At 39.3% G+C, this 25,686-nt stretch overlaps 1 protein-coding gene and 1 non-coding gene across 2 annotated transcripts in view; one reads left to right on the top strand and one right to left on the bottom strand.

Moving 5' to 3' along the window:
* The window catches only part of Hook3 (hook microtubule tethering protein 3), an 87,093-nt gene that overhangs the window by 49,603 nt on the left and 11,804 nt on the right, over nucleotides 1–25,686 (top strand). Inside the window, exons 9-17 of the mRNA XM_051169903.1 lie at nucleotides 1,004–1,167; nucleotides 3,853–3,993; nucleotides 5,365–5,566; nucleotides 8,244–8,354; nucleotides 8,976–9,063; nucleotides 14,130–14,199; nucleotides 16,051–16,191; nucleotides 20,028–20,115; nucleotides 24,118–24,152. Coding sequence (XP_051025860.1) covers nucleotides 1,004–1,167; nucleotides 3,853–3,993; nucleotides 5,365–5,566; nucleotides 8,244–8,354; nucleotides 8,976–9,063; nucleotides 14,130–14,199; nucleotides 16,051–16,191; nucleotides 20,028–20,115; nucleotides 24,118–24,152 — 1,040 coding nt within the window. The remainder of the gene's footprint in view (nucleotides 1–1,003; nucleotides 1,168–3,852; nucleotides 3,994–5,364; nucleotides 5,567–8,243; nucleotides 8,355–8,975; nucleotides 9,064–14,129; nucleotides 14,200–16,050; nucleotides 16,192–20,027; nucleotides 20,116–24,117; nucleotides 24,153–25,686) is intronic.
* Nucleotides 3,537–3,680, bottom strand: LOC127210408 (small nucleolar RNA SNORA48). Its single transcript, XR_007833316.1, has one exon. It is a non-coding gene; the product is annotated as a small nucleolar RNA SNORA48 (small nucleolar RNA).

Here is a 25,686-nt window from a genome sequence, read left to right as displayed (position 1 = left end):
AGAGTATGCTGGATAAAGATGTTACTTGTTTTGTTTTTTTTTTTTAATTTTATTAGACTCATTATAAATTAATATTAACAAGAAAAAAAGAGAAGGGATATCATTGCTTGAGTATTCGTGTTGTGCCAGTAAACTCACTCTCATACTTTGAGTGGGGCAGGAGTCTTTTTAATTTGTGTGTGTTGCAGGGCACTGGGGAACTTTACCTGTGCCTGCAGAAGAGGAAAATGCTGAGTGTCATGCTGCTCTGTCACTGCCCACCTGATTCATTCAAGACAGGGTCTCTCAACAAACTTGAAGAGCACAGTTTTAGCTAGGCTGGCTGGCCAGAAAACTCCAGGATCTACCTGTCACAAGTCCTCAGCACTGGAGCTGCTAGCATGCATGGCCATCTGGCCTTTTCTGTGGGTTCTCAAAGACTGATGACTCCTAAAGTGTTAGAAGTGTTGTGTATTCTTGTCTCAGAGTTTGTGTTCATCCTTGCCAACAGTTGGTTCAGTCTTTTTCAATTCTATCCATTGTCATGAGACTTGATAATTTTGTGGCTTGAATTTGCATTTACCTGGTGACTTTTTGTGTGCTTATTTACCATCTGTATATCATTGGCAAATTCTCTTATCTAAAATAAAGTAAAGCCAGATATGGTGACCGAGGCCTGTAATCCCAGCCTCTTGGGAGGCTCATGCAGGACGATCACTTGGGCCCAGTGATTTGAAGTGCCTGAACAAGGTAAAAGAGCCTACCTCAAAATAAACAGAAAATAATTTTAAAATAACATTCAAAATAATGTACATGTCTTAATAGAGTGATTGTCCATGCAAGGTGGTACTCAGCAGCAGAGGCAGCAGATCTACCGCTGTCAGGCCAGCATGGTCTACATAGTGAGTCCTAGGTCACCCAGGCCACATAGTAAGATCCTGTCTCAAACATAGACAGATGCTTTCATTCTTAGTGGTAATTCACAAGAGTGTGAGTTGAATAACCACTGTCCTAATTCCAACAGGTTGCAGCACTACAAGAGGAGAAAAGTAGTTTATTGGCAGAAAATCAGATATTAATGGAACGACTCAATCAGTCTGATTCTATAGAAGATCCCAACAGCCCAGCAGGAAGAAGACATTTGCAGCTTCAGACTCAGTTAGAACAGCTGCAAGAAGAAACATTCAGGTAAAAGACAACTCCTTACAACCTCATTTTTACGTCTTAAACAGTCTTTTAAAGCTAACAGGATGGCAAGATGGCTCAGCCAGTAAAGGTGCTTGCCACCAAGCCTAACTAACTACTGGAGTTCACTTCCTGCAACCCACATAGTGAAAGAAGGGCACCAACTCCAACAAAAGTTGTTCGTTTTCTCTCTCTGTCTCTCTGTCTCTCTCTCTCTCTCTCTCTCTCTCTCTCTCTCTCTCTCTCTCTCTCTCTCTCTCTCTCTCTCACACACACACACACACACACACACACACACACACACACACAAGAATAAAGGTTTAGCGCTTGTGGGTAACTGCAGATTCAGGTAGCTATATAATAAAAGATTTCCCAAGGTCTTCCCACACATCATGAAGTAAATATCTTCACATCTAGGAAAATTCCATCAAAGCTATATACTGTGAAGGCACAAATGCCTCAGCTGCAAAGTAACAGAGAGTGAAGGGACAAATCAAGCACTAGCTCTGCGTCATCATAGCTGTCCTGCTAGTCCTTGCCCAGGAGCTTGGTGGAAAGCAAAAATAAACAAAAACATCGAGAGAGAGCAGGAAGAATGCTAGTAAAGTGCTGAAGGTAAGTTAAAGTAATCAGAAACTACAAAGTTATGAGGCTACAGAGATGGCTTAGCATCCATAGCACTTTCAGTTTCTACAGAGACCTGTGTTTGATTCCCTGCACTCACATGTCTCCTCACCCGTCTGTAACTTAAGATATAGGAGATCTGATGCCTTCTTCTGGCTTCCATAGGCACCAGGCACACAGTGATGCACAGACATATGTGCAGCCGAAGCATCCATACCCAGAAAATTATTTTTTAATTAATTATTATATTTTAACTCTCCGTTACTTTGCAGCTGATACATTTGTGCCTTCACAGTATATAGCTTTGATGGAATTTTCCCAGATGTGAAGATATTTATTTCATGATGTGTGGGAAGATGTTGGGAAATTGTTTTTATTTTTAAAAAAGAAAATAAATAATTAAAAAAAAATAAAATATGAAATTAACCCCCAAATCTAAAAACATTTTTAATAAAACAAATTGCTGTAATGGATAAAGTTGGATTTCAATTTTAACATTTTGTAACATACCAACATGGGTTTCAAGAGAAATGAAAAACTTAAATGTTATATTTTAAACCATTGAAAATACTGTCAGAAAATACTGGATTAAAATAAAAAATTCCAAAAACTATGAAGTATAAGATTCATTTGAACTATATAAAAGTTACAACTATTCACTAAATACTTACATAAGAAAAATTAAAAGTAAGTAGTCAACTGCATGAAATGCTTTGGACAGGAGAGAGGAAGAGCTTGTAAATCAAAGGAATGTTGCATACCAAGTAGACAAACATGTTAAATTAGATATGGAACTAGTATTAACCCATGTTTACAGAAAATAATGTGAACAGAGATAAGCCTGGATGATAGGCCCCAGAATGTTGGCACTAGTTTATGTGGACCTAACAACAGCTTTTCTTTTTTTTGTTGTTGGTTTTGGTTCGGGTTTTGGTTTTGGTTTTTCAAGACAGGGTTTCTCTGTGTAGCCTTGGCTGTCCTGAACTCACTTTGTAGACCAGGCAGGCCTCGAACTCATAGCAATTTGCCTGCCTCTGCCTCCCAAGTACTAGGATTAAAGGTGTGTGCCACCACACCCAGCTACATTGGCTTTTCTTGATATATAGTTAAAATTATGGAAAACCTTGTTCTTGTCTCCTGTTTCAAGTTGTTGCCCTATGTCATGGAGATCCTGCATCTTTGGAACAGCAGGTCTGACCCTTTCACGAGTCCCAACCATTTGCAGATAATACAAAGTTTGGGGTGGGCCAATTCACAGCCCTCAATGGTAGCTGAGCTGGTCAGTCTGCAGGCTCTCCCTTATCTACACCAGCAGGGTGAACTCTACAGCACTCAGAGACAGCCTCATGTTCTCAGCCTCTCTGTAGCCAAGACCTCAGACATGGTCTTCGGTGGCAGCTCAGGTTGGGACCTCACCATGGCCCCAGGTGGCCACTCCTCTCCACTCTTGAGTCTCCAGTTCCGTCTCTCTTCATAATGCTCAAGCTGCTCCACTTTTCTCTCTATCCCTTCTGACCACTGCACACTCACACTTCATGGTGGCTCCAGCTGCAGGGTGCCACAGAGGTGCTGGGTCCCTGGGCAACATTCTCCATCTGTGCTGTGTGGCCATGGCAGCAAGCAGGTGTCTATGGCCCACCTGTGCCATGCGCTGGACGGCAGGTCTGTGGGTGGCATGGCAGTCTGCAGGTCTCCGTCTGTCTTCCTCCTCCCGTGCTGTGCTGCCTGGACTTGATTTGATTGGACTTTTATGAGTCCTAGGCATAAGATAGCTTTGGCCACCATGCTAGACATCAAGCTTGGATGAACAAAGGACTGCCGTTTGCTCTGCCCCTAATTGATAAAAGAACAACAGCGTCAACCAGGTGTCTTTCTGGCCGTTGCCAGGGGTGTTAATCCTGTTTTTATGACAAATGTGACTTGAGTAGAGTTTATGGATACAGAAGTGAAAGCCGTGTTCAAGAAGAATCTATTCATATGCTTTTTCTTGTTGTTTTCTTTATTCTTCTAAGGAGAGTTATGAGACACCAAATATTGCTTTTTATCTGTTTTGTTTGGGTACAGACTAGAAGCAGCCAAAGATGATTATCGAATACGCTGTGAGGAGTTAGAAAAGGAAATCTCTGAGCTTCGGCAACAGAATGAGGAACTAACCACGTTGGCAGATGAAGCTCAGTCTCTGAAGGATGAAATAGACGTTCTAAGGTAAACAGTTTCCCTTCACCAGAGTGTCAGTCGCTGCCACCCCACCACACACTAACTAAAGGACTTTATGAGCACTTAAGCTGACGTGACAAGTGAGTATCAAATAAATGTTGAATGCCTGTGGCTGTCACATCACACTTGTCCAGCACTGGCTCTTGCTTCGTGCTACTCTCCCTTAATTCTGAGCCCTGTAGGCCCTTGGTCTTTGTCTTAAGTACCAGCTACTGGCTACATTTCTTTGCTGGGCATTTTCTCCCTTCCTTTTAAATAGTCTCCTTGTAGATGCCTCACTGTTCACCATTCTGTTCTTTCACAATCTCATCCTCTTTGGGATCCCCCATTTCTTTTTAGACTACTAAAATGTACAAAGAAATTTATATATTTCTTTAATTTACTCCTGTTACAAATTAGGGGTCTTTCCTCCTTTTTTCTTACCCCTGGCCTACTACTCACTAGTTCATAGCTGTCTCCCACTTCTTTCATAGTTGCTAAATGTTTTTATAATTCTTCTCGTTTGTCTGCTCCCCCACCCTCACCCTGCGGCTAGACTCAGTAGATGGTCTCGGGTCCTGTTATAAAGAGGGAAGCAGCTACGCACTGTTACCTCTCCATGCATTCACACCCATCTTTTTTCTTTTTCCTTCCAGTACTAAGACCATCACTGCTAATATTCTCAAACATTCTTGCCTACACAAGGACTGTGTTGTATCAAGTATTTATTTCTCTTGACTCTTACACACACACACACACACACACACACACACACACACACACACATACACACACACACACTTCAATTTTTTTTTTTTAAGATTTCAGAAGTTGGGGCTGGAGAGATGGCTCAGCGGTTAAGAGCACTGTCTGCTCTTCCAGAGGTCATGAGTTCAATTCCCAGCAACCACGTGGTGGCTCACAACTGTCCACAATGAGATCTGGTGCCATCGTCTGGCATGCAGGTGTACATGCAGGCAGAACACTGTATACATAATAAATAAATTTTTTTTTTTAAAGATTTCAGAAGTTAACATTTATATTTTCCTCAACACCCTAAAATCTGCTACTCCTTACCTCCACTTCTCTTCTGAAACCTTTACTGGATTTCATAATAACACAGTTGTTGCCAAAGCATTGGAACATCCACTATGTCATTTTGTCCACGCTCCTGTTTACTTTTCTTAGTTTTTGACATTCTTAATGACATATTTTTCTGGAATTTAGGTTATGATTTTTTTCTCAATCCAACAAAACCCTAGTTCACTTTAGGTTTCATAATTTAATACATGTTAAGTCCTGGTATTGTGTCCTGTTTTAACATTGTCTGAAACAGCTTTTCAGCTGTGTGTTTCTGACTAATTTCCCATCTCATTTTAGACATTCTTCTGATAAAGTATCTAAACTAGAAGGTCAAGTGGAATCTTATAAAAAGAAGCTGGAAGACCTTGGGGACTTGAGGCGGCAGGTTAAACTCTTGGAAGAGAAGAATACTATGTACATGCAGAACACTGTCAGTCTGGAGGAGGAGTTAAGAAAGGCTAATGCAGCCCGAGGTCAGCTTGAGACATACAAGAGACAGGTAAGGGCACAAGCAGGATTCTTCCTGTGCTGCCTCACAACAGCTGTGCCACAGCACACAGCCCTTTAAAACTACCCATCACTTCTAGGCCGTTCAGCTAAAAGCAGGCGAATACTCAACCAAGTTTTGTTTTAGTGATTTCTCTTAGTCACTGTGAAGAAAAGCATTTAATTGGGGGATTGCTTGCAGTTTCAGAGGCTTCGCCCATGAAGCATGGTGGAGCATAGGCAGACATGGTGCTGAGAAGTAGCTGAGAGTTCTGCATCCTGAGCTGCAGGTGGCAGGAAGAGAGGGCCTGGCTTGAGCTTCTGAAATGTCAAAGCCACCCCCAGTGACACACTTCCTCCTATAACTCCACACCTCTTAATTCTTCTAATCCTTTCAAAAGTCCCACTTCTCGGTGACTAAACATTCAAATATGTAAGTCTGTGGAGGACATTCTTATCCACCCACCACATGATTCTCAACTGTTTCTATATTATTTCATTACATTTTATTTATTTGGTTGCAGGGGGCATAGGTGTGTCTCAACATGCATATGGAGGTCATAGACAACCTGCAGGAATCCGCTTTCTTTTCACCATGTGGGTTCTGGGTATTGAAGTCAGATCATCAGGCTCTTCAGCAAATGCCATTATTCTACACATCATGGCTGCCTGCCAGGATTCTTTGGTGGATATCTTCTCTTCTCAGTACTTTATTATAAAAGTTCCAGTTATACATCAAACTTATTCATGAAATAATGAACTTGAATATGGATTGAAATTACACAAAGCATGTCGCTAAAAATTATACTTGTTCTTAAAACATGCAATATGAAGTGGGCAATAATATGTTCAAAGGAGAAAGTAGAATGAAATGGTGAATATTATTTGAAGGAAAATTTACTGAACACTTTAGAACTAATAAAGCATATCTGGTTTAAAATTAAAAGAAAATTTATATCTAGAAATATAGTGAAACTGCAAAAAATACTAATTCTCTGTAAGGAGCTATGACCAGGATTTAAAGTGAATAAATAATTAATTAATTTTTTAAAAGCCCACTAATTCTCTGTACCTATTCATGATCAGATTCTTTTTTTAAATAATTATTTTTTTAATGTGCATTGGTGTTTTGCCTGAGGTATGTCTTTGTAGGGATGTGTCAGGTTCCCTGAAACTAGTAGTTGTGAGCTGCCATGTAGGTGCTGGGAGTTGAACTCCAGTTCTCTGGAAGAGCAGCTAGTGCTCTTAACCACTGAGGCAGCCCTCCAGCACCCTTCCCCCTCCCCACCCCGCCATATATCAGATTCTTAATATTCTTTCTATGGCATTTTTCTTTGTGCAAGTTCTCTGTGTTTGCTTGGATCATAGTTTTACATTTGTAAAATGTATACTTGCTCTTCTTCCTCTGTGCTAAGGAAAGATGCCAGGATCTAGAGGTGCCTGGAGCACAGCCTACCTAAGCGTACAGCCCTTCTGCTGCTACCTAGAGAGTGCTGGGATCACAGGCATGCATTCTTTTTGTTTTGGTTTTTTTTTTTTTTGTTTTTGGTTTTTTTTTTAAGTAGTTAATCTTGTATATGTTTTATATTTGACAATTTCAATCTGACATCCTTTGTGATTTTGTAAAACTGTAATTATTGGTAATATTGCCTTCTGATTCTTATTAGTTGCAGCTTTGTTTCATTGTCTACGTAATTTCAGTCTTGCTCATTCTTAGTTTATTTGGGAATAGTGAAGGTCTTGAATTGCATTTTTTTTCTCCAGTCAGTATATCTGTTTCCTCAAGCCATGTTTTCCAGCATTAGCAAGAAGAACTACTACCTTTGCCTGTGTTTGCATTCTCCAAACAGAAACAAGTGGAAATTAAAATACAAGTCTGTATATCAACCTGCCAACATTACACATTTCCAAAGTACTTCCGTTTAAACCCACTCATTTAATCTTGCCTGCTAATAGAGCTTTCTCCCTTCCTCCTGAGACAGAGTTTTTTATGTAGCCCTGGCATGTCTGGAACTTACGGAGATCTGCCTGATGCTTGCTGCCTCTTGAATGCTGGGAATAAGAGCGTGCACTGCCATACCCAGACTGGTGGTTTTTTTCTCCTTCCTCTTCTTTTTCACAGTCAGGACTATTTGATAACCACTCAATTCCCCTTAAAGACAAAGCTCTAGGTTCCTCTTATTGGCAGTTAGCGCCTCTCGTTATGCATGGCTTCTGCATGAACTCCTCACTGTGGGTTTAGCCTCTTGCAAGACTGACTATGTAGTTATAACCTCTCTAGCATTTCTTCCTATCTTTCCTTCCAGTTTCTTTCCATCCCATTCTTTTTTCTAGAAATAAAAACCTCTTTAAATTGGTAATTGTTATCAGTATTCTAGATGACTCTGGCTTAGGAACCTGTCTTACCTAGATAGATTTTAATTCCTAGTTTTCTCCTTTCTCTTAGACTGATGGATTATATACATTTATTTAAGTATGCTGGGAATAGGGTTTTCATAAACCTATAGAAGAGAATGACGTTAGAAATTTGTTTTGCTTAGTTTGAAGGGGCCATGCTGGTGTTACTCAGGGCTTTGTGCACACTAAGCACATACTCTACCACTAAGCCACATCTGCCACCGTGATGATCATTTCTAATGTTTCAAGTTTAAAAATTGAGATTTTTATATCATTTTTATATTTTGTACCAGGTTGTAGAGCTGCAAAATAGATTATCTGAAGAATCAAAGAAAGCAGATAAATTAGATTTTGAATATAAGCGGCTAAAAGAAAAAGTTGATGGTCTTCAGAAAGAAAAGGATGTGAGTATGTAATAGGCATTGTGTTTTTCAGAAATGCTAAAATTAAGTCTAGAATCTAATTCATTTTGGCAGCATTAATTCCTTCTATTTACTTTTAATTGACTGTTCTACTTTTAAGTCACGTTTTTCCTCTTTTTCTCAGAAATAAAAGAATAAGGAATAGTTTTACTTCAGCTCCCATTTCTTTACATTATTTTTTATCATTAGTCTCTCTCTTACATCTCTTTACTCCTGACTTCCTGTGTGTGCAGCACTTGTTTTTTCTGAGGGTCAGCATGGAGGACACTGCTGCACATTGCTAATCATATTTTTGCTTTTCACAGCTTAGCAGCCGTTAGTCCTCATCCTGAATCTTTGTTTAGAGAAAAGAATGTTAAGAAACTAGTTAAAGACAGACCGGGTGGCTGTGTGTCTCATGCTTAAACACGAATAGCATGTCGCCTTGCAATGAGATACTGGAAAAAGACAATCATTTTCATCTTTCTCCTCCTATGGTCTCTCCAGAAAAGATTAAAACTAAAAACAAGCCCATGTTCACTGTTGTTTATCTTCTTCCTGGATTAGGCTTAGACTACTACTTAGTAAGTGTGTAGAGCTGACCTTGGTTTTATGTTCCTTCAGAGGTTAAGAACAGAGAGAGATTCTCTGAAGGAGACCATTGAGGAGCTTCGCTGTGTACAGGCTCAGGAGGGGCAGCTCACCACTCAAGGTAAAGCTCTCTGTAGCCACGCAGTCTAGTTCTGGTATCTGTGGAAGTGTTGGCTTCACTTCAAGATGATTGTAACAGCAAATGAAAGTGAAAAATTGGCCAAACAAAATAAACTGAATTAAATTTTTTACCTGTTAACCAAGATTTTAACAGGCTGTGGCTGGGAGTTGGGTTTACTTCCTTAAAGCAATTTTGTATCCTCTTGAGTTTTCCAGGTCAGAATCATCTGTGAACCTGGACACTTTTATTCCAAAAAATCTCTCACGGCTTCTTTTAAAGCATGTCAAACTTTGCAAGTCAGCAATTTCTGCAAAAAGTAGGATGTATTATAAGTGATTAAGAAACTTACGTCAGCTAGGCGAGGTGGTGCACACCTTTAATCCCACCACTCAAGGAGGCATGTGGACCTCTGTGAGTTCAAGGTCAGCCTGGTCTACAAAGCGAGTCCAGGACACAGTGAAGCCCTGTCTCAGAAAACCAAAAGAAAAAAGGAAGGAAGGAAAGAAAGGAAAAGAAACCTCTATCTGGAGCTGCAGAGCCTCTTGGCTTAGAGCACTGGCTGTTCTTCAGAGGGCCTTGTTTCAATTCCCAGCACCCACATGACGGCTCACTGCTGTCTCAGCTCCAGTCCCAGGGAATCCTCAGTCTTCTTCTGGCCTCTCCAGCACTACAAATACAGGGTGCACTTAACATACATGAAAGCAAAACACTCATACACACAAAATAAAAATAAATGATTTTTAAAAGATTTACAGACTCATAAAAGAAAAAATTTAAGGAAAAAATACATATATAGCTTCTTTCTCACATGAAGGATTTCATGCTTAGCTCAAGACTTTCCCTCCACCCTTTAATCATCACTGTAGGAGACTAAAAATGGCCAGAACAAGTTCACACCCGACCAAACCCTGACCTTTCAGGTTCCTGCAAAGCTTCCCATGACAAGCCTAGGTTTTCCTCTCTTTGTTCCTGTTAGGAACTATTTTTCTTTTCAGTTTTTCAAGACAGGGTTTCTCTGTGTAGCTTTGGCTGTCCTAGACTCACTTTATAGACCAAGCTCGCCTTGAACTCATATCGATCTGCCTGCCTCTGCCTCCCAAGTGCTGGGATTAAAGGCATATACCACCATGCCTGGCCTTTTTTTTTTTTTTTTTAAGATTTATTTACTTATTACTATATATACAGTGCTCTGTCTGCGTTTACATCTGCAGGCCAGAAGATGGGACCAGATCACATTTTAGATGGTTGTGAGCTACAGTGTGGTTGCTGGGAATTGAACTCAGGACCTCTGGAAGAACAGTCAGTGCTCTTAATCTCTGAGCCATCCCTCCAGCCCCATTAGGAACTTCTTTATACGCTTCATTTAATCTAACTTCTCCTCAGTTGTCTCTATCCGTCCCCTCCCTCTGACCTCACCTCTCTGCTTACCTCATGTGCATGTCAACTACTGTGGCACCACTTTCTTTCCTCTTGACCTGTTCCCAGACCTTACTGTGCACAGCCTAAGTGCTCTCTCTAAATGTATTTTAAATAACTGATACTTAAGGGGACACACATACACACACACACACACACACACACACACACACACACACACACACACACACACACAGAGGAATGTGCTCATTGCCCTCACTCCCTTAAATCGTCTGTTTTCTTTATGGCTGATTCAAATCCCATTGTGTATATATACCATGTTTTCACTGTCCATCAGTTGATAAGTGTCTGATGATTTCATTTCTATGCTGTTGTCAACAGAGCAGATGTACACATGGGTGTGCAGACCTCTTTGTGGTAGGAAATAGCATCCTTTGAGAATCTGCCCCAGGGTGATAAAGCTGGATCATACAGTACTTCTGTTTTTAGCTTCTTGAGGAGCCTCCACACTGATTTCCATAGTAGCTGTACCAGCATACACCAACAGTGAATAAGATTTCCCTTCCACATGTCCTCACCAGCATTTGTTGTCATTTATTTTCTTATTGACAGCCAGTTTGACTGCATCGAGATAGAATCTCAAAGTAATTGTAATTTGCATTTTCAGTGACTTATAATGCCAAACACTTTTAAAAATATTTGCTGGTCTTTTTGTTTGTTTGGTTGGTTGGCTGGTTTTTTGTTTTGTTTTGTTGTTGTTGTTTTTGGTTTTGAGAATTCTCTGTTCAGTTCTTCAGTCAATTTTTAAAAATTAGATTGTCTATTTTTTGAAGGTTAGTCTTTTTATATTCTTTATATATTCCAAATGATAATCTTTGCCAGCTATATATGTTTGCAGATATATAGCTGGCAAAGATTTTCTCCTGTTGACGTCTCTGCTCAGTTAGCTGTTTCCTTTGTTATACAGAAGCTAAGGTCCCATCTGTCAACTGTAGGCCTTACAACCTAAGCAACTATAGAGACTTCTTATTCAAGCTTGTATATTTTATTGTCCATATTCTAGTTTATTGTTCAATATATTTCTTCAGTGTTTCAGAGTTTTCATTATAAAAGTTTCTCATTTCCTTGGTTGTGTTTAGTCTAAGCATTTTTTTTCTTTGCTTGTGTTGAGGCTAATAAGAATGGGCTTGTTGTTTCTCTGATCCCCACCCCTTCGGTGTGTGTATTACTGATGCATGGGAAAGCTGCTCCTTTTGTGTGTTAATCATGTACTTTTCCACTATGCTAAAAGTCTTAAGTTTTGTAGTGCAGACTGTGGAAAACCACAAAATGTGGTGGGGGTTGTTGTTGGGTTTTTTGTTTTGTTTTGTTTGGGGGAATTTTTGTTTTGTCAGGGTGGGCTAGAAGAGGTTGAGACAGGGTTTCTCTGTGTAACAGTCCTGACTGTCCTAGACTTGATTTGTAAACCAGGCTGGCCTTGAACTCACAGAAATCCACCAGTCTCTGCCTCCTAAGTACTGGGATTAAAGGCATGTGCTAACACGGCCTCATAAGGTCTGTTTTTAAGAATAATATCATCTGCAAATAAAGATGCTTAGACTTGTTCCCTTTTCATGTATATCCCATTTATTTCTGGTCTGAGTCTTGCCACACTGGGTAAGACTTGCAGTAGTGTACTGAACAAGGGCAGGAAAGGGGCACATCGTTCCTGTTTAGAAGCACTTTACTATAGACCTGCTTCTGGGACAGGCGTAGAGCTCAGTGTCAGCCACATGAACAAATGAAGGGAAAATAATATCATTTCTGTTTGTATAGAAAAGGCATTTGACACAGTTCAACACCTGCTCATAATTTTAAAAACTCTGTATGACAGAAGTGAAAGAATGTTTCCTCAACAGGGTAAAGAAACATTTGCCAAATTCAGTGGTGAAAGACTAAAGGTTTTTCCAAGACCAGGAGGAAAGAAAACAAAAGCATCTGCTATCACCACTTTTCTTGAGAATATTATTGGAATTTCTAGCCAGACCAGTTAGGAAAGGGGGAGGGGAGAGCAAGGAAAAAATGGATTGCATATTTTTTATTCAAATGCAGAAGAATGAAACTGCCCCCAAAGACCTAAATATAAGAGCTCATCTTGTAGAGGAATACTCTGATGACATTGAATTTGACAGTGATCCCTTGTGATTGGTGCCAAAAGACAGGCAACAAAATAAAAAGTGAATAAATAGGACTTTATTAATATTGAAAGCTTCAGTGCACCAAAACCCACGGTGAGCTGAGTAGAGGTAGTCTCCAAAATGAAGAAAGTGTTTATGAAATATTTGAGTAGCTGTCCAGGGCCTGGGGAGATGGCTCAGTGGCTAGCGTGCTTGCTATAGAAGCATGAGTGCCTGACCTGGCTCGCCGCTCAGTGAGAAGCCCTGTCTCCAGATGTAAAGTGGCGGCTGGAGAGAGAGATGGCTCAATGGTTAAGAGCACTGCCTGCTTTTCCAGACCTGGGTTCGGTTCCCATCAACCATGGGGCAGCTCACAACCATTTGCAGTTTTGTCTTCTGCATATGATCACACACATGTACATGAACTTGTGACAGACACATGGATAATACCCAGACTATCTGAAGAATTTGTAAATTTGAGCAATAATAAATATAAAACCTACTTCACACATGAGCAGAGGATTTGAATAGAAGGAACTATGTATCTCCAAAGAAGATAAACACATGAAATAATAAACACATGAAATAGTGATATCATCAGTCAGTAGAAAAAGGCAACTCAATGAATTACCACAAACTAATTAGTGAAGGTAATGCTCTTCCCACTACCACCATGACCCCAAACAAAGGAAAATCATTGCTGGTTAGGATTGGTTGGGACCACTATGCATTACTGGTAAGATGGGACAAAGTCTATGGAAACGAATTTGATAGCTTTTTGAAGTTTTTAAAATATGAAATTAGCATGTGATTCATTAGTTCCACTCCTAGTACATTACTAAAAGAACTGAAAGTGGATACAACCAGATAACTGTGCACATACATCATCATTTTATATATATACTATAATATGCAATAGCATTATTCACAGTCACCACTGAGGAGGAATAATGCACATCCCATCAACAGATTAAATGCAGTAGATGCACACCATGGAATATTATTTAGCAGTAAGAGGAAGAAGGTGGTACAGAAGTGCTATGATGTGGACAGATCATCAAAGTGAAAAAGACCAATGCAGCATTCTGCTTCCATGTCTAGACAGGCAACTCACTGAGGCAGATGGAAAGTAGAAACGGGCAGGAAGAGTGCCTAACAGTTATGGCATCTCTGATTGGGTTCTTAAATGGTTGAAAACAGATAATGGTAGTGGTCAAACAACACTGAAATGTACTTAGTGGTATGTACTAATACCCTTAAAAATTGTTTGAATGATAAATTAATTTTGTAAGGCTACTGTAACTTGGTCTTTTACTTGAGAAGATTGGTGATTTTTGCCTAGTATCCATTGAGCCCATTTCAGTACCAATACTATAAAACAACAAACACCCCCCCCCAAAAAAAAGAACCAGTGCTTTCTTCACCTGTTAAAATTCATATTCATAGTAGTGCTTGTCTGCAGAAATGGCATCTCTTAAGTAAAATAGATAGTTGGGCTTCCTTAACCTTGTCTACCTCTGTGTGTGTCTATAGGGTTAATGCCGCTAGGAAGCCAGGAATCTTCAGACAGCCTCGCAGCAGAGATTGTCACACCTGAAATCAGGTAAGGAGAGTGACTGTGGCAGTCACTCCACATAGTATTCTTGCAGAGAACATTTCTGCCTGAATTCAGCATTAAATCTCTATGTTTTGGGCATGTTAGAAGCCTTTTTAAATTGGATAGAAAACTAATTATTTTCACTTGAGTAAGATAGTCTTTCACATTAGAGAAGAAAACTCACACATCCCATTCTTGGAGCCTCAGCACACAGCATGAAAAGACCCAAGAGGAAGGTTGTACTTAGCTATCAACCTAATACATAATTACTAAGATTTGTCTACTAACCACATGGGAACGGTCTGATAAGGTGCAGTGTTGTAGGCAAAGAAACCTTCCCTCCGTATTCTTCTCCTGTTTATCTAGACGTAGCATCTCAGAGAGTTCATGTCCTTCAGTACATTTCCTAGTATATGTTCATGAATGAAAAATGAGAGGAGAGGGAACCGCGTGTATAGAGAGTGATGACTAACCCTAACGTTGCCTTGACCTTTGGACCTAGTTGCCACTGCCTTTATCATGTGTTGTCCATCAGGTTCCATCTCATCACTTTGTGTGTGTGAGTGTTCCTGCATTGTTGTTTTGAAACAGGCAGGCTGTGTCACTCAGGCTGCCCTTGAATTACAGCACTCCTGGATATAGACCAGCATACTTGTTATTTGCCCCCTTTTAGGATGAGCGTTGGCCTTGGTATTTAAGGGCATCTTTTAGAGAAATGAATGGAATTGTGCATGTATGAAAGTTTTATAAGCCCCAAAACTTGAAATAAATATTCAAACGCTCACTAAACTAATCAAATAACTTACTGTTATTTCTTGGCTTTTAAAAAGTACTACCTAGGGCTGGAGAGATGGCTCAGTGGTTTAAAAGCACTGGTTGCTCTTGCAAAGGGCAGGGTTAGTTCCCAGCACTATCACTACAGCTCGCAGCTGCCTATAACTCCAGTTCCAAGGGATCTGATGCCCTCTTGTGACCTCCAGGGGCACCTGCACATAATGAGAAGCAGGCACATAAAGGGGGAAATACCAGGTTTTTTTGTTTTTTGTTTTTTTGTTTTTGTTGTTTGTTTGTTTTGTTTTGTTTTGTTTTTCGAGACAGGGTTTCTCTGTGTAGCCTTGGCCATCCTGGACTCACTTTGTAGATCAGGCTGGCCTCGAACTCACAGCAATCCGCCTGCCTCTGCCTCTGCTGGGATTAAAGGCGTGCGCCACCACGCCCAGCCTGGAAGACTCTTAAATGCTGCAGAGTGTGTGTGTGTGTGTGTGTGTGCGCGCGCGCGCGCGCTCCACAGCCAGGGCTACACAAAGAACTCAGTCTCTCAAAAAAAAAATTAAAAGCTCAAAATGTATTATCTAAACAAGTAATAGCTGATTTATATATTTTAGTACTGTGTCATTTAAATTTTTGAGATATAATATTAAAAGTGTGGAAATTTTAGGTAACTAGCAAGTACCAGTACAAAATATACTCTTTGATTCTTTTATTTTGAAAAACAAGTATTTGTATGTATGTGTAAATACACAGAATTAGAATATTGTGTTTTAGCAACAGTCATTTTGTACTATGCAATTACAGAGTCATCTGTTCATAGTTTAAATATTTAAAGAAGGGAAATAGGATTTGAAATTTTGTTCATTTGTCATGATACATAAAACTATTTCTTAAGATTGTACATACTAGAAGAAGTGTAGTTACTAAAGGTGGTATCTTTGCATTTATAAGGCACCAAATTTGTCGCAAGCACTTAGTTTTTCATTTGTATCCTGTGAACTGATACTCCAACTATATCATAGTTGGACCATGATTCATATGGTGTCTTAGTGAACCAGATAATTGGCTTTTATTTTTCTCCTTCAGGGAGAAACTTATTCGTCTTCAGCATGAGAATAAGATGTTAAAAATCAATCAAGAGGGTTCAGACAATGAGAAAATCGCCTTACTGCAGAGCCTTCTGGATGATGCAAACCTTCGCAAGAATGAACTGGAGACAGAGAACAGGTAGAGTGCACAGGTGGAGCGCCTGCCGCAGCCTCTCTCTCTGGGCCATGATTTTGTTATTTTTAAAGAAAAGCTTGCCATTTATTTGAAAAATGATTATATCCTAGTACATTTCTTTTTTAAGTTAATATAATTACATTTCTTATTTTTCCTTTCTCCAAATCCTCTCCTTCAAATTCATGGCCTCTTATTAATGTTAGCGCATGTATATGTGTGTGTTTATACATATAGATTCCTGAATGTAACCTGCTCAGTCTGTTAATGTGACTTGTGTGCATGTTTTCAGGGCTACACTTTTATCACTGTACAACCAATTGGTGTGCTCTCCCCTAAAGGGCCACCTCTCCTGCTCCTAGCCTTACTTAGCTGCTCATAGTTCTTTGTGTAAGGTTCAGGCCTCATGGGCTTCTCCCATCCATTTTGGAATGTCCATTGGTGTCATCTTTGTTCAACTATTTTTTTAAGACTATTTCATGTTTGTTTGACATGGGGTCTTAGTATATAGCCCTGGCTGGCCTGGAACTCAGAGATCAGCCTACCTCTGCTAGGATTGAAGGCCTGTGCCACCATTCCTGGCTAAAAGAAAAAAAAATGGAGAAGATTAAAAAATATCTGATGTGATCACACCTTTTTCCAGCAATTGCAGTTGATAGTTGATGAGCTCTCATCACAGGCTAATGTTTGAAAGAATCAGCTGGTGAGGAGTTGAACTGACAAGTATTTTTCCCTCATATATTATTTGTCATAGCCTTAAAAGGAGTTATTGTGAAAATACATAATATATTAGATTAACAAAAAGTGTTTTTCTGCTTGTAAGTTTTCTATGACTTAATATTGCAGTTTTTCACAGTCAGTTACTGTAAAATTGCCAGCTTCTTCTGATGGGTTACTTTATACTTTGTTATGACTTTTCTTCCTTTTTTTTTTTTTTTTTTTTTTTTTTTTTTTTTTTGGAAATCGCTCTTTTTTCTTTTCTTTTCTTTCTTCCTTTCTTTCTTTCTTCCTTTCTTTCTTTCTTTCTTTCTTTCTTTCCTTGGCTGTCCCAGATTTCTCTCTGTAGACCAGACTGGCCTCAAACTCAGAGACCCTGCCTCTACCCCCAGAGTACTCGGATTAAAGGTGTGCGCCACCACATCCAGATTTTTTTCTTTTTTGGTTTTTTGAGACAGGGTTTCTCTGTATAGCCTTGGCTGCCCTGGAATCACTTTGTAGACCAGAGTAGCCTCGAACTCAAAGCCTGTCTCTTGCTCCCTGGGTATGCTGGGATTAAAGGCGTGTGCCACTATGCCTGGCATGCCTAGCTTACATCCAGCTTTCTTATTGTTTTCCCTTTTCTTGCTGCTGTGCTAAACTGTTTTTTTTTTTAAGCTGACATTTTTATTAAATTTGTCTGTTTTGCTCTTGATGCCTATATCATTGATGTGGCGTTTCCCTAGGGAGAGTCAGACTGCTGGGGTGGTTTTACCTATCCTTACTTGTAACATTAAGTTCTAAAGCTACTGGGGCAGAGTAGGAGCATTATAAATGAATAGAAATGCCGCAGTGATTATAAGAACATGGGTAGCCGGGCACTGTGGTGCACGACTGTAATCCCAGCACTCAGGAGGCAGAGGCAGAGGCAGGCGGATTACTGTGAGTTCAAGGCCAGCCTGGTCTACAAAGCGAGTCCAGGACAGTCAAGGCTACACAGAGAAACCCTGTCTTGAAAAACTGAAAGAAAAAAAAAGGCCATGGATAAACATGATGTTTGGGGAGCATGTGCATGAGCGCCTAACACAAAGCAGGCACGTTTTTAAGAGCAAAAATGTAAAGAAAGACATTTTTATGCGTGTATGTGTGTGTACACACATGTATGCATTTCCCACAGAGGCTAGAGAGGGCATCAGATCCAGAGACTGGAGTTACAGATGGCTGTGCACCGCCATGTGAATTGATGAATTGAACTCAGATCCTCTGGGAAAGCACCCAGTACTCTTACCTACTGAGCCTTCTCTCCAAACCTTGGTTTTTTTTTTCCTTTGTGTGTGTGTGAATTTCATACACTTTTACTGTGTTTGCATCATTTCCCACCACCCTCCCTTTTCCATCTCCATTGCCTACAGTGTCTCCCTCTCAAATTCAAGACCTCTTCTGTAATTACTGTTGTTTCGTATGTTCATACGTGAGTTCATTCAGTATTGCTCTTATGTACAGACCTCTAGGGCTGCCCACATGGGACTGGATAGCCAATCCCAAAGTGGGGGAGGGAGGAACCTCTCTGAAGAAAACCAAATCTCCCTCTCTCAGCAGCATTGATTGCATGTCACTCTTCCTCTAGGGGTGAGTGAGGCCTTATGAAATTTCTCTCACCCACAATGGCATGTCAGTTGGTGGTACTACTATGCAGGTTTTGCTAGGCAATCACATTGTTGGGATTTCATGGTACAGTGTGTAGAGGGTCAGTGTACCTGGAAATAGTATCTAGAAGACCTATATCACCATCCTAGTCTTCTGGATCTTTCAGTCACCTCTCTAACCTGAACCTTAGGTATAGTGGTTGCATTGCAGATGAATCAACTGGAGTTGGGAACCCCATGGCCACTTGTCCTCTGTACTCTGATCAGTTGTGGACCACTGTAATGATCTTCATCTACTGAAAAAAGTAAAGCTTCTTCGATAAGGTGTGAGAGGGTTCCCTTACCTGTAGGAATATAGTTAGAAATTAATTAGTTTAGAAAATGGCAGCTGAAGGTTCTCTTATAACCTCTCCACCAACAGGTAGATGCCTGGGTTTACAGTGTGAGGCAGGGGTGTATGACAGCTGTTGATGAAATTGTTGTTCTGAATTCTTCCTGAGAAAGTTCATTATTGGTGTAGAGAGTGACTACTGCTGGCAGGGCTCGATACTTCACTGATTTAATCCCAGCACTCTGGAGGCAGATGCAGGTGTATTTCTCAGGGTTCAAGCCAGCCTAGTCTACATGGCGAGTTCCAGGACAACCAGGACTATGTAGTAAGACCCCACCTTAAAAAGAAAAGCTACCATATTTGTATATTTTTTTATCCTGCTGCCCAGCTGAAATATTTTTATCAGTTTTAATTTTTTTTGGTAGAATCTAGGATTTTTCTTGTCACCTACAGAGATAATTTGTTTTCTTCCTTTCCTAGCAAAGTTATCTATAACTCCAAAGTATTATGTAGCAAATAATTAAATATGTTAATCTGCCAGACAATATACTACAATGTCATAAAATTGCCTTGTGTAACCCTTACAGTATTAATATTAGCTCCATCTTAAAACTGAGAAAGATGAAGCCAAAGAATAATTAGCATTTTTCAGTTAGCAGACTTAAAAATGAAAGTCCAGGTCTTCCAGATCCCAACATCTACAGTGGCATTATGGATTTTTAAAAGCAGGAAGAAGAGAGGAAAGCAAAAGTAAGGCTGTTTGGGTTTGTTTTGTTTTTTGACACAAGTGCATAGTGTATACAGGCTGGCCTCAAACTTACTGTGTGCCTAAGGGTGACCTTAAGCTTCTGCTCTTCTTGCCTCCACTCCCAAGTGTGGAGGGTCACAGGCTTATGCCACTATGCCTACTTTATACAATACTGGGGACGGAACCAAGGGCTTCATGCATGCTAGGCAAGTACTCATTAGCTAAGCTACATCTCCAGCCTAGGCGTGAAATTTTAAATAGTACAAAAAAATACTATGTCAAGTAATCTTTCCTTATGCTGTAATACTGTGCCTCTCCTGTTACTGTACCTGAGCACACAGTCTGCCAATGATGCTTTGGGTGAGGTCACTGTGACCACCCAAGGGGAAGAGTGGAGAATTAATATGTATTTGCTTTGCAGGCTTGTGAATCAAAGACTTCTAGAAGTACAGTCACAAGTAGAAGAACTGCAAAAATCTTTGCAGGATCAAGGCTCAAAAGCAGAAGATGTAAGTTTTGATATGTACCAACCATGCTTCAAAAGTTTCACAAAACTGAAAAAAAACTATAATTTTGATACTTTAAAAAAGTATGTGTGGCCGGGCGTGGTGGCTCAGAGAAACCCTATCTCGAAAAAACAAAAAACAAAAAAGTATGTGTGTAAATTGTGGAGGCTCACATGTGTGTACATATGTACTCCACAGCTCACCTGTGGAGGTCAGAGGAAAACTTGTTCCTTCTTCTTGTGGGTCCCAGGTAGTTAGAATTGGTGGCAAATGCCTTTTCCATTGAACCATCATCTCTCAGGCCCACCTGCAGTTTTTGTTTGATGATATCCCATATTTAGTGATACACTGGTTAGAGGAAACAAATACTATTTTCCTTTTCACTGGCATTACTTAATCAGAAGCCCTGTTTTAATTGACTGAAAGTCCACTTGTATTTATCAGCCAAGATACTAAATTGAAGCTCTATATCTTAAATGTATTCAATTCATAGTGAAGTAAAAAGTTTCCCCCCCTTAGGCAAAAACAAACAAAAAATGTAAAGGCATGCCCCCAAAAAAATTAACATAAAATTGATATTTAAGGAAATAATGCCATCTCTAATACCTATTATCTCCAAGTTTCTGAATCCACCTTGACCTTTTTATATTCTTTTAGCACTTTGCACCTCTGTCATAGCTCTCTTCTGCTGTGGCACATTCTCGCTGGAATATGGTCCCTGTGCTGAGCTTAGATAATGACTTACATCATGTCATGCACTAACCGCCTCTCACAGTGCTTAGGAGCACCTACTAGACAGGCTCTGGCAGCAGTAAACATGTTATAATTGGCAAACCCTTTATATTGAACAAAGCATACACAACAAAACTAAAGCATAAAAATAATTAGGGACTGTGTAAAGAGGGAAGTTAAAAGTTAATAAATTAGTCTTATTTTCTGCTGCCAGTGCAGTTTGAGTTGAAACTTCGTGGATTGCTTCCATTGATGCAGTCAGTTAGAGGTCTCTACACCAGCCTTATTTACATGAACATCTGAAAACAAAATCGGTTAAGTACTTTTAAAGTCTAGGAGTATTAAATATAAAAGCTCTTGATGTCTCAAACTGAGTTTTTAAAGTTTCTCTCCACAAGCAATTTTTTTATTTTTTTTTAATATAAATATTATTTTTGGTGGTTCTGGGATTCAAATCAAGTGTTTACCCATAGCCCAATATCATGATTTAAAAAACAAAACAAAACAAAACAAAAGCATATGTAAATGGTTAATCTCAAAGAGGTGAAATTAATGTACCGAAATAATAAAGCTTAATTAGCAGTGTCTTACAGGTAATTACAGAATTACAGAATAGGCTGTAGCGTTTCTTAATTCATCTGACATCCTAGATCCCTTTGACCAAAACGTAAAATTCGTTTGGATCTTGAGTACTTTGAGGTGACTTTTGTGGATTTGTTTGGTAGAAGGGGGAAAAGAGAGGGGACACAGTAGGTAAGCATGGTTAGTGATCCAAGTAACTAAATGTAGCAGTGCAGAAATGCTTAAATTAAAACATTAGGGAGTTGTTCTTCAAAGTGACTTGGCACAGCCAGGTTAGTTATCACTGTGAGAAATCTTAACTGAACACATGGGCCCTTGCTTTGGGGGCTACTTCAGAGGTAAGATGCTAGCCCCACTGAATATTTGCATAAACTTGTCACCTTTTAACTGCCTGTGTCTAATGCAATGTCTAGCTCTAACCTAAGCAAGATTTCCTGCCTCATTCTCTGCAGACAAGATTCAGGTGGAAACTTTCTCTTTTGGAGACTCCAGATTCCTCAGAGAAATAGTTTAGTTCTGGGTATGTAGTTCTTTTACCCCATCAGATTTTTGATGTTTTTCTCCTCAATAACCTCTATAGTGTTGCATCTCAGGAGTGTGGTGCATAGAGCAACCTCTAGACCGGATTCCTTTCCTCTGAAAAGCACATAATTGCTGTCATTTCTGTTATCAAGACACAGTCTTCTCTTATAACCTTAAGCCAGAGCATGATGATCCGCACATTTTTATTATTATTCTTATGTCATTTGTTTTTAGCATGGAAGCAGAAATGCATTGTTATATCCAGTCACATGGATAATTTGAGCTAGCCACAGTATGTAAAACTTCAGAGAACAAGACAGGATGAGGAGACCATAGAAGAAAGAAAAATGTACAATTCTGAAAAAAAAATGCATATCTGTTACTTCTGTTCATGAATTACTAAATCGTTCCTTCTCTTGGCCGCTGTGTTTGCTTCATACTAATGTGTCCTCTCTGTCTCTTCGCATGGTTTCTGCTCAAGGCTATTGTAAGTATGGCTTCCTGTTCATTCCCATATGCCTTACCTGATATTATAGTCAGCAATGCTGGAATTTTAGAGTAGGACTCATGAAAATGAATCTGCTATTGTTACTTACTTTATACATGTATGCTTGTTACGATGAAAATTCTCAAAGTATGTCAAAATCTTAATAGAGAAATACTCTCCCTCTGCCTCACCCCTACTATGCCCCTTATAGTTAGTCCATTTATATATTTTATTTTGATACAGCTTCTTTTTATAATCTAGTCTCCTCCAGCTACACATTTTAATAGTTACAGTGTTCAATTTGGAAAGATGCTACAGCATAGAATGCATGGAGAGGGAGCTATGCATAGGTTTCTGGTTCTCTGCCACACCGGACTTTAGTTTTCAGTGTGCTGCTTAAATTACTAAATGTGCTTCAGCTTAGCTTCCTCCGTTGTACAGTGGGGTTAATATTACTGTTGTGAAATTTATATAATGTATATAACAAACTTTAGTATGATGTCTAGCACAATAGCCTTGTTTTTAGTTAGTTTACTAAATAAATTATAAGAATCCAAAATAATTTGTTAGGGTCTAATTAAAACATAATGTCAAGAATTTTTAATATTTCCATTTTATCCTCTTACCACAGAGAGGGAAAATAATAATTTTAAAATAAATAAATATTAAAAGCTAGTAAGGATATTATCTTTCTGTAGGTTTGGGGGAAATAGTGGCAGAAGATGTTGGTCTAATTACAATGACCATACTGGGAATGATGTGAATTTGAAATTTTTCAAAGCTGTGTTACAACTGACTTGAATAAAATCAAGCATGGTGATGCACACCTGAAATCCCAGCACCTCCTACATTTAGGGGGGAGGGTCATGAGTTCAAGGCCAAACTGGGCTCATACATGGTAAGTCCCAGGCCATTCCTGAATGGCAAGAAGTAGGTGGACATGAGTGAGGACATGTGATGATGCTCATTAAACAGGGCAGTTAAAAAGTGGAGAGGTTGTCCTTCTTTTTGTTGCTATTATTCAGCAATTGAGCAATTTGTTTTATAAGCCTACATTAATTGGTCATTTGTCACATAATTCAAAATTTCGGTATTATCTACCCTTCTAAGGGTTAAACTGTGAAACTTAGAGGTCTTTTGTTAAATGTCATTATTACTTATTTTTAGGTAAGTTTTAACTTCCTGCTTTTCAGGAGACCTTTAAAGAAAATAACCAGTCAAAATTCCATTCTCAGCATCTTAACATTTTACACTTTCTATTTTCCATGCCATCAATTACATTACTTGTTATCAATTAAAATGTGACAACGAATCTGAGACTTTATTATAATACAAAGAAAGCAGTGTAGGAAAAATCTGTTACTGTTAGGGTACTATTTGGATTATGAGTCCAGAAATATTTGAGTCTCATATAGAGACCCAAGTAGCTTTTAAATTTATTTCCCTATGTATAAATTGAGAATTTATCTAGTTTCTTTGTATTTCTTACTGACTGTTCTCACTTCTGGGTGCTCCCTTCCTTTATTGAAGATTGAGCAACGCTGGGTTTAGAGCTCTTTGACTAAAGAAATTATTGACAGCTTACTCCAAGTAATTTACTATATACTCTTTAATTTTTACAAGATAATTTGTTAGTTAAAATGTTGAATAATGAGCTAATTTTTTTTATTTTCCATTTTTAGTCAATTCTTCTAAAAAAGAAGCTTGAAGAACATCTGTAAGTAGAGAAATTGTTGAGACTCTTCACATTAAGAACAAAAGTACTTTGTGTTGTGGGTAGAGGATGTAGGCAGTGGCAGAAGTGGCCACTGAAAATCCAGGAAAGTACCACCTGTTTGTAGTGTCTACAGGACCGTTTCTACTCCAATCCCACGCATCAGTTCAGTGCTTGTGAGCTGGGCATGGTGAGTCACACCTGCAATCAAGAGACTGAGGCAGGACACCTGCTCCTGGTTTCAGGCCAACTTAGGCAACAATATGAGATGCCTTCTTATATTTTTGGTTGTGAGCCTAGCCTTTAATGGCTGAGCCATCTCTCCAGTCAATGAGACGCCTTCTTTAAAAAGCGCCAAAACAAAAGATTTTAGTGCTGTGTTCTCAGTTAAAACTTTACAACTTTATATCATTGTTATAGTATTTGTATGAGATGCTGAATCAAAAACCTCAGCCTTGTAGCTGGGCACAATGGTGCACACCTATAATCTCAGCACTCAGGAGGCAGAGGCAGGCAGATCTCTGTGAGTTTGAGCCAGCCTGGCCTACAGAGCGAGTCTAGGACAGCAAAGAATACACAGAGAAACCCTGTCTCAGAAAAACAAAACAAAACTCAGCCTTTTCTGGACAGCACAGAGAGTAATTATTTTAGGCTCTAAGTCCTTGCCTGTGTTGCAGCCACTCAGCTCTAAAAGCAGCTGCAAACAGTATTAAAACTAGTAGTTAGGACCGGGCTGCTGTAGAACTTCACATATGGGAACAGATACTCTTCTGCCTGGCCCTAACCGGCTACAGTTGTAATCATAGATTCATTCTTCAGTAAACTTTTTTATTAAAGATTTTATTTATTTATGTATGAGTGTTCTATCTGCATATATACCTGTATACCAGAAAAGGGGGTCAGATTTCAGTATAGATGGTTGTGAACCACCATGTGGTTGCTTGGTATCAAACTCAGGACCTCTGGAAGAGTAGACAGTGCTCTTATCCACTGAGCCATCTCTCCAACTCCCTTAAGTAAATTTTTTTGAAATATAGTTTTATTAGTTCTTTAAGAATTTCATACAACATATTTTGATCATCGTCACCAACCCACACACCTTCCTCTAATACCTTTTCCCTACACCACCCTATTTTTTTAGAAGACACCATATTGAAGCTGATGTCCTGGTCCTCTGGCTCTTGTAATCTTTTGACTCCCCTGTTCCTCCACATTCCCTGAGACTTAGGTGTATGAGATGTGTTAAATATATCAGCAAGTAAATGTTTTCAAAGGAAAGTGCTTGTCTGTAGCATGTTTTCAAATAAGCCTTTGAATTATGGTCCACTAAAGTAGGGCTTTGTATAATGGACAGATGCTTAGTGTATAGAACTACTTTCCAACCTTTGTAAGATTACACAGAATGAGAACGTAGGACCAAATCTTGTACTTTTGTATTTTCCATTCCTCACTGACAAAAACTGAATACTTTGGGTCAGAAACCTACTCTTTAGCCATTGTTCTGTTTCCAGATATTCACAGATAAGGATCTTCCATA

This window comes from Acomys russatus, chromosome 27, assembly GCF_903995435.1.
Source record: "Acomys russatus chromosome 27, mAcoRus1.1, whole genome shotgun sequence".
Classification (NCBI taxonomy): domain Eukaryota; kingdom Metazoa; phylum Chordata; class Mammalia; order Rodentia; family Muridae; genus Acomys; species Acomys russatus.
Note: the sequence above shows the minus strand (reverse complement) of the source record. Positions and strands in the feature narration are given on the sequence as shown.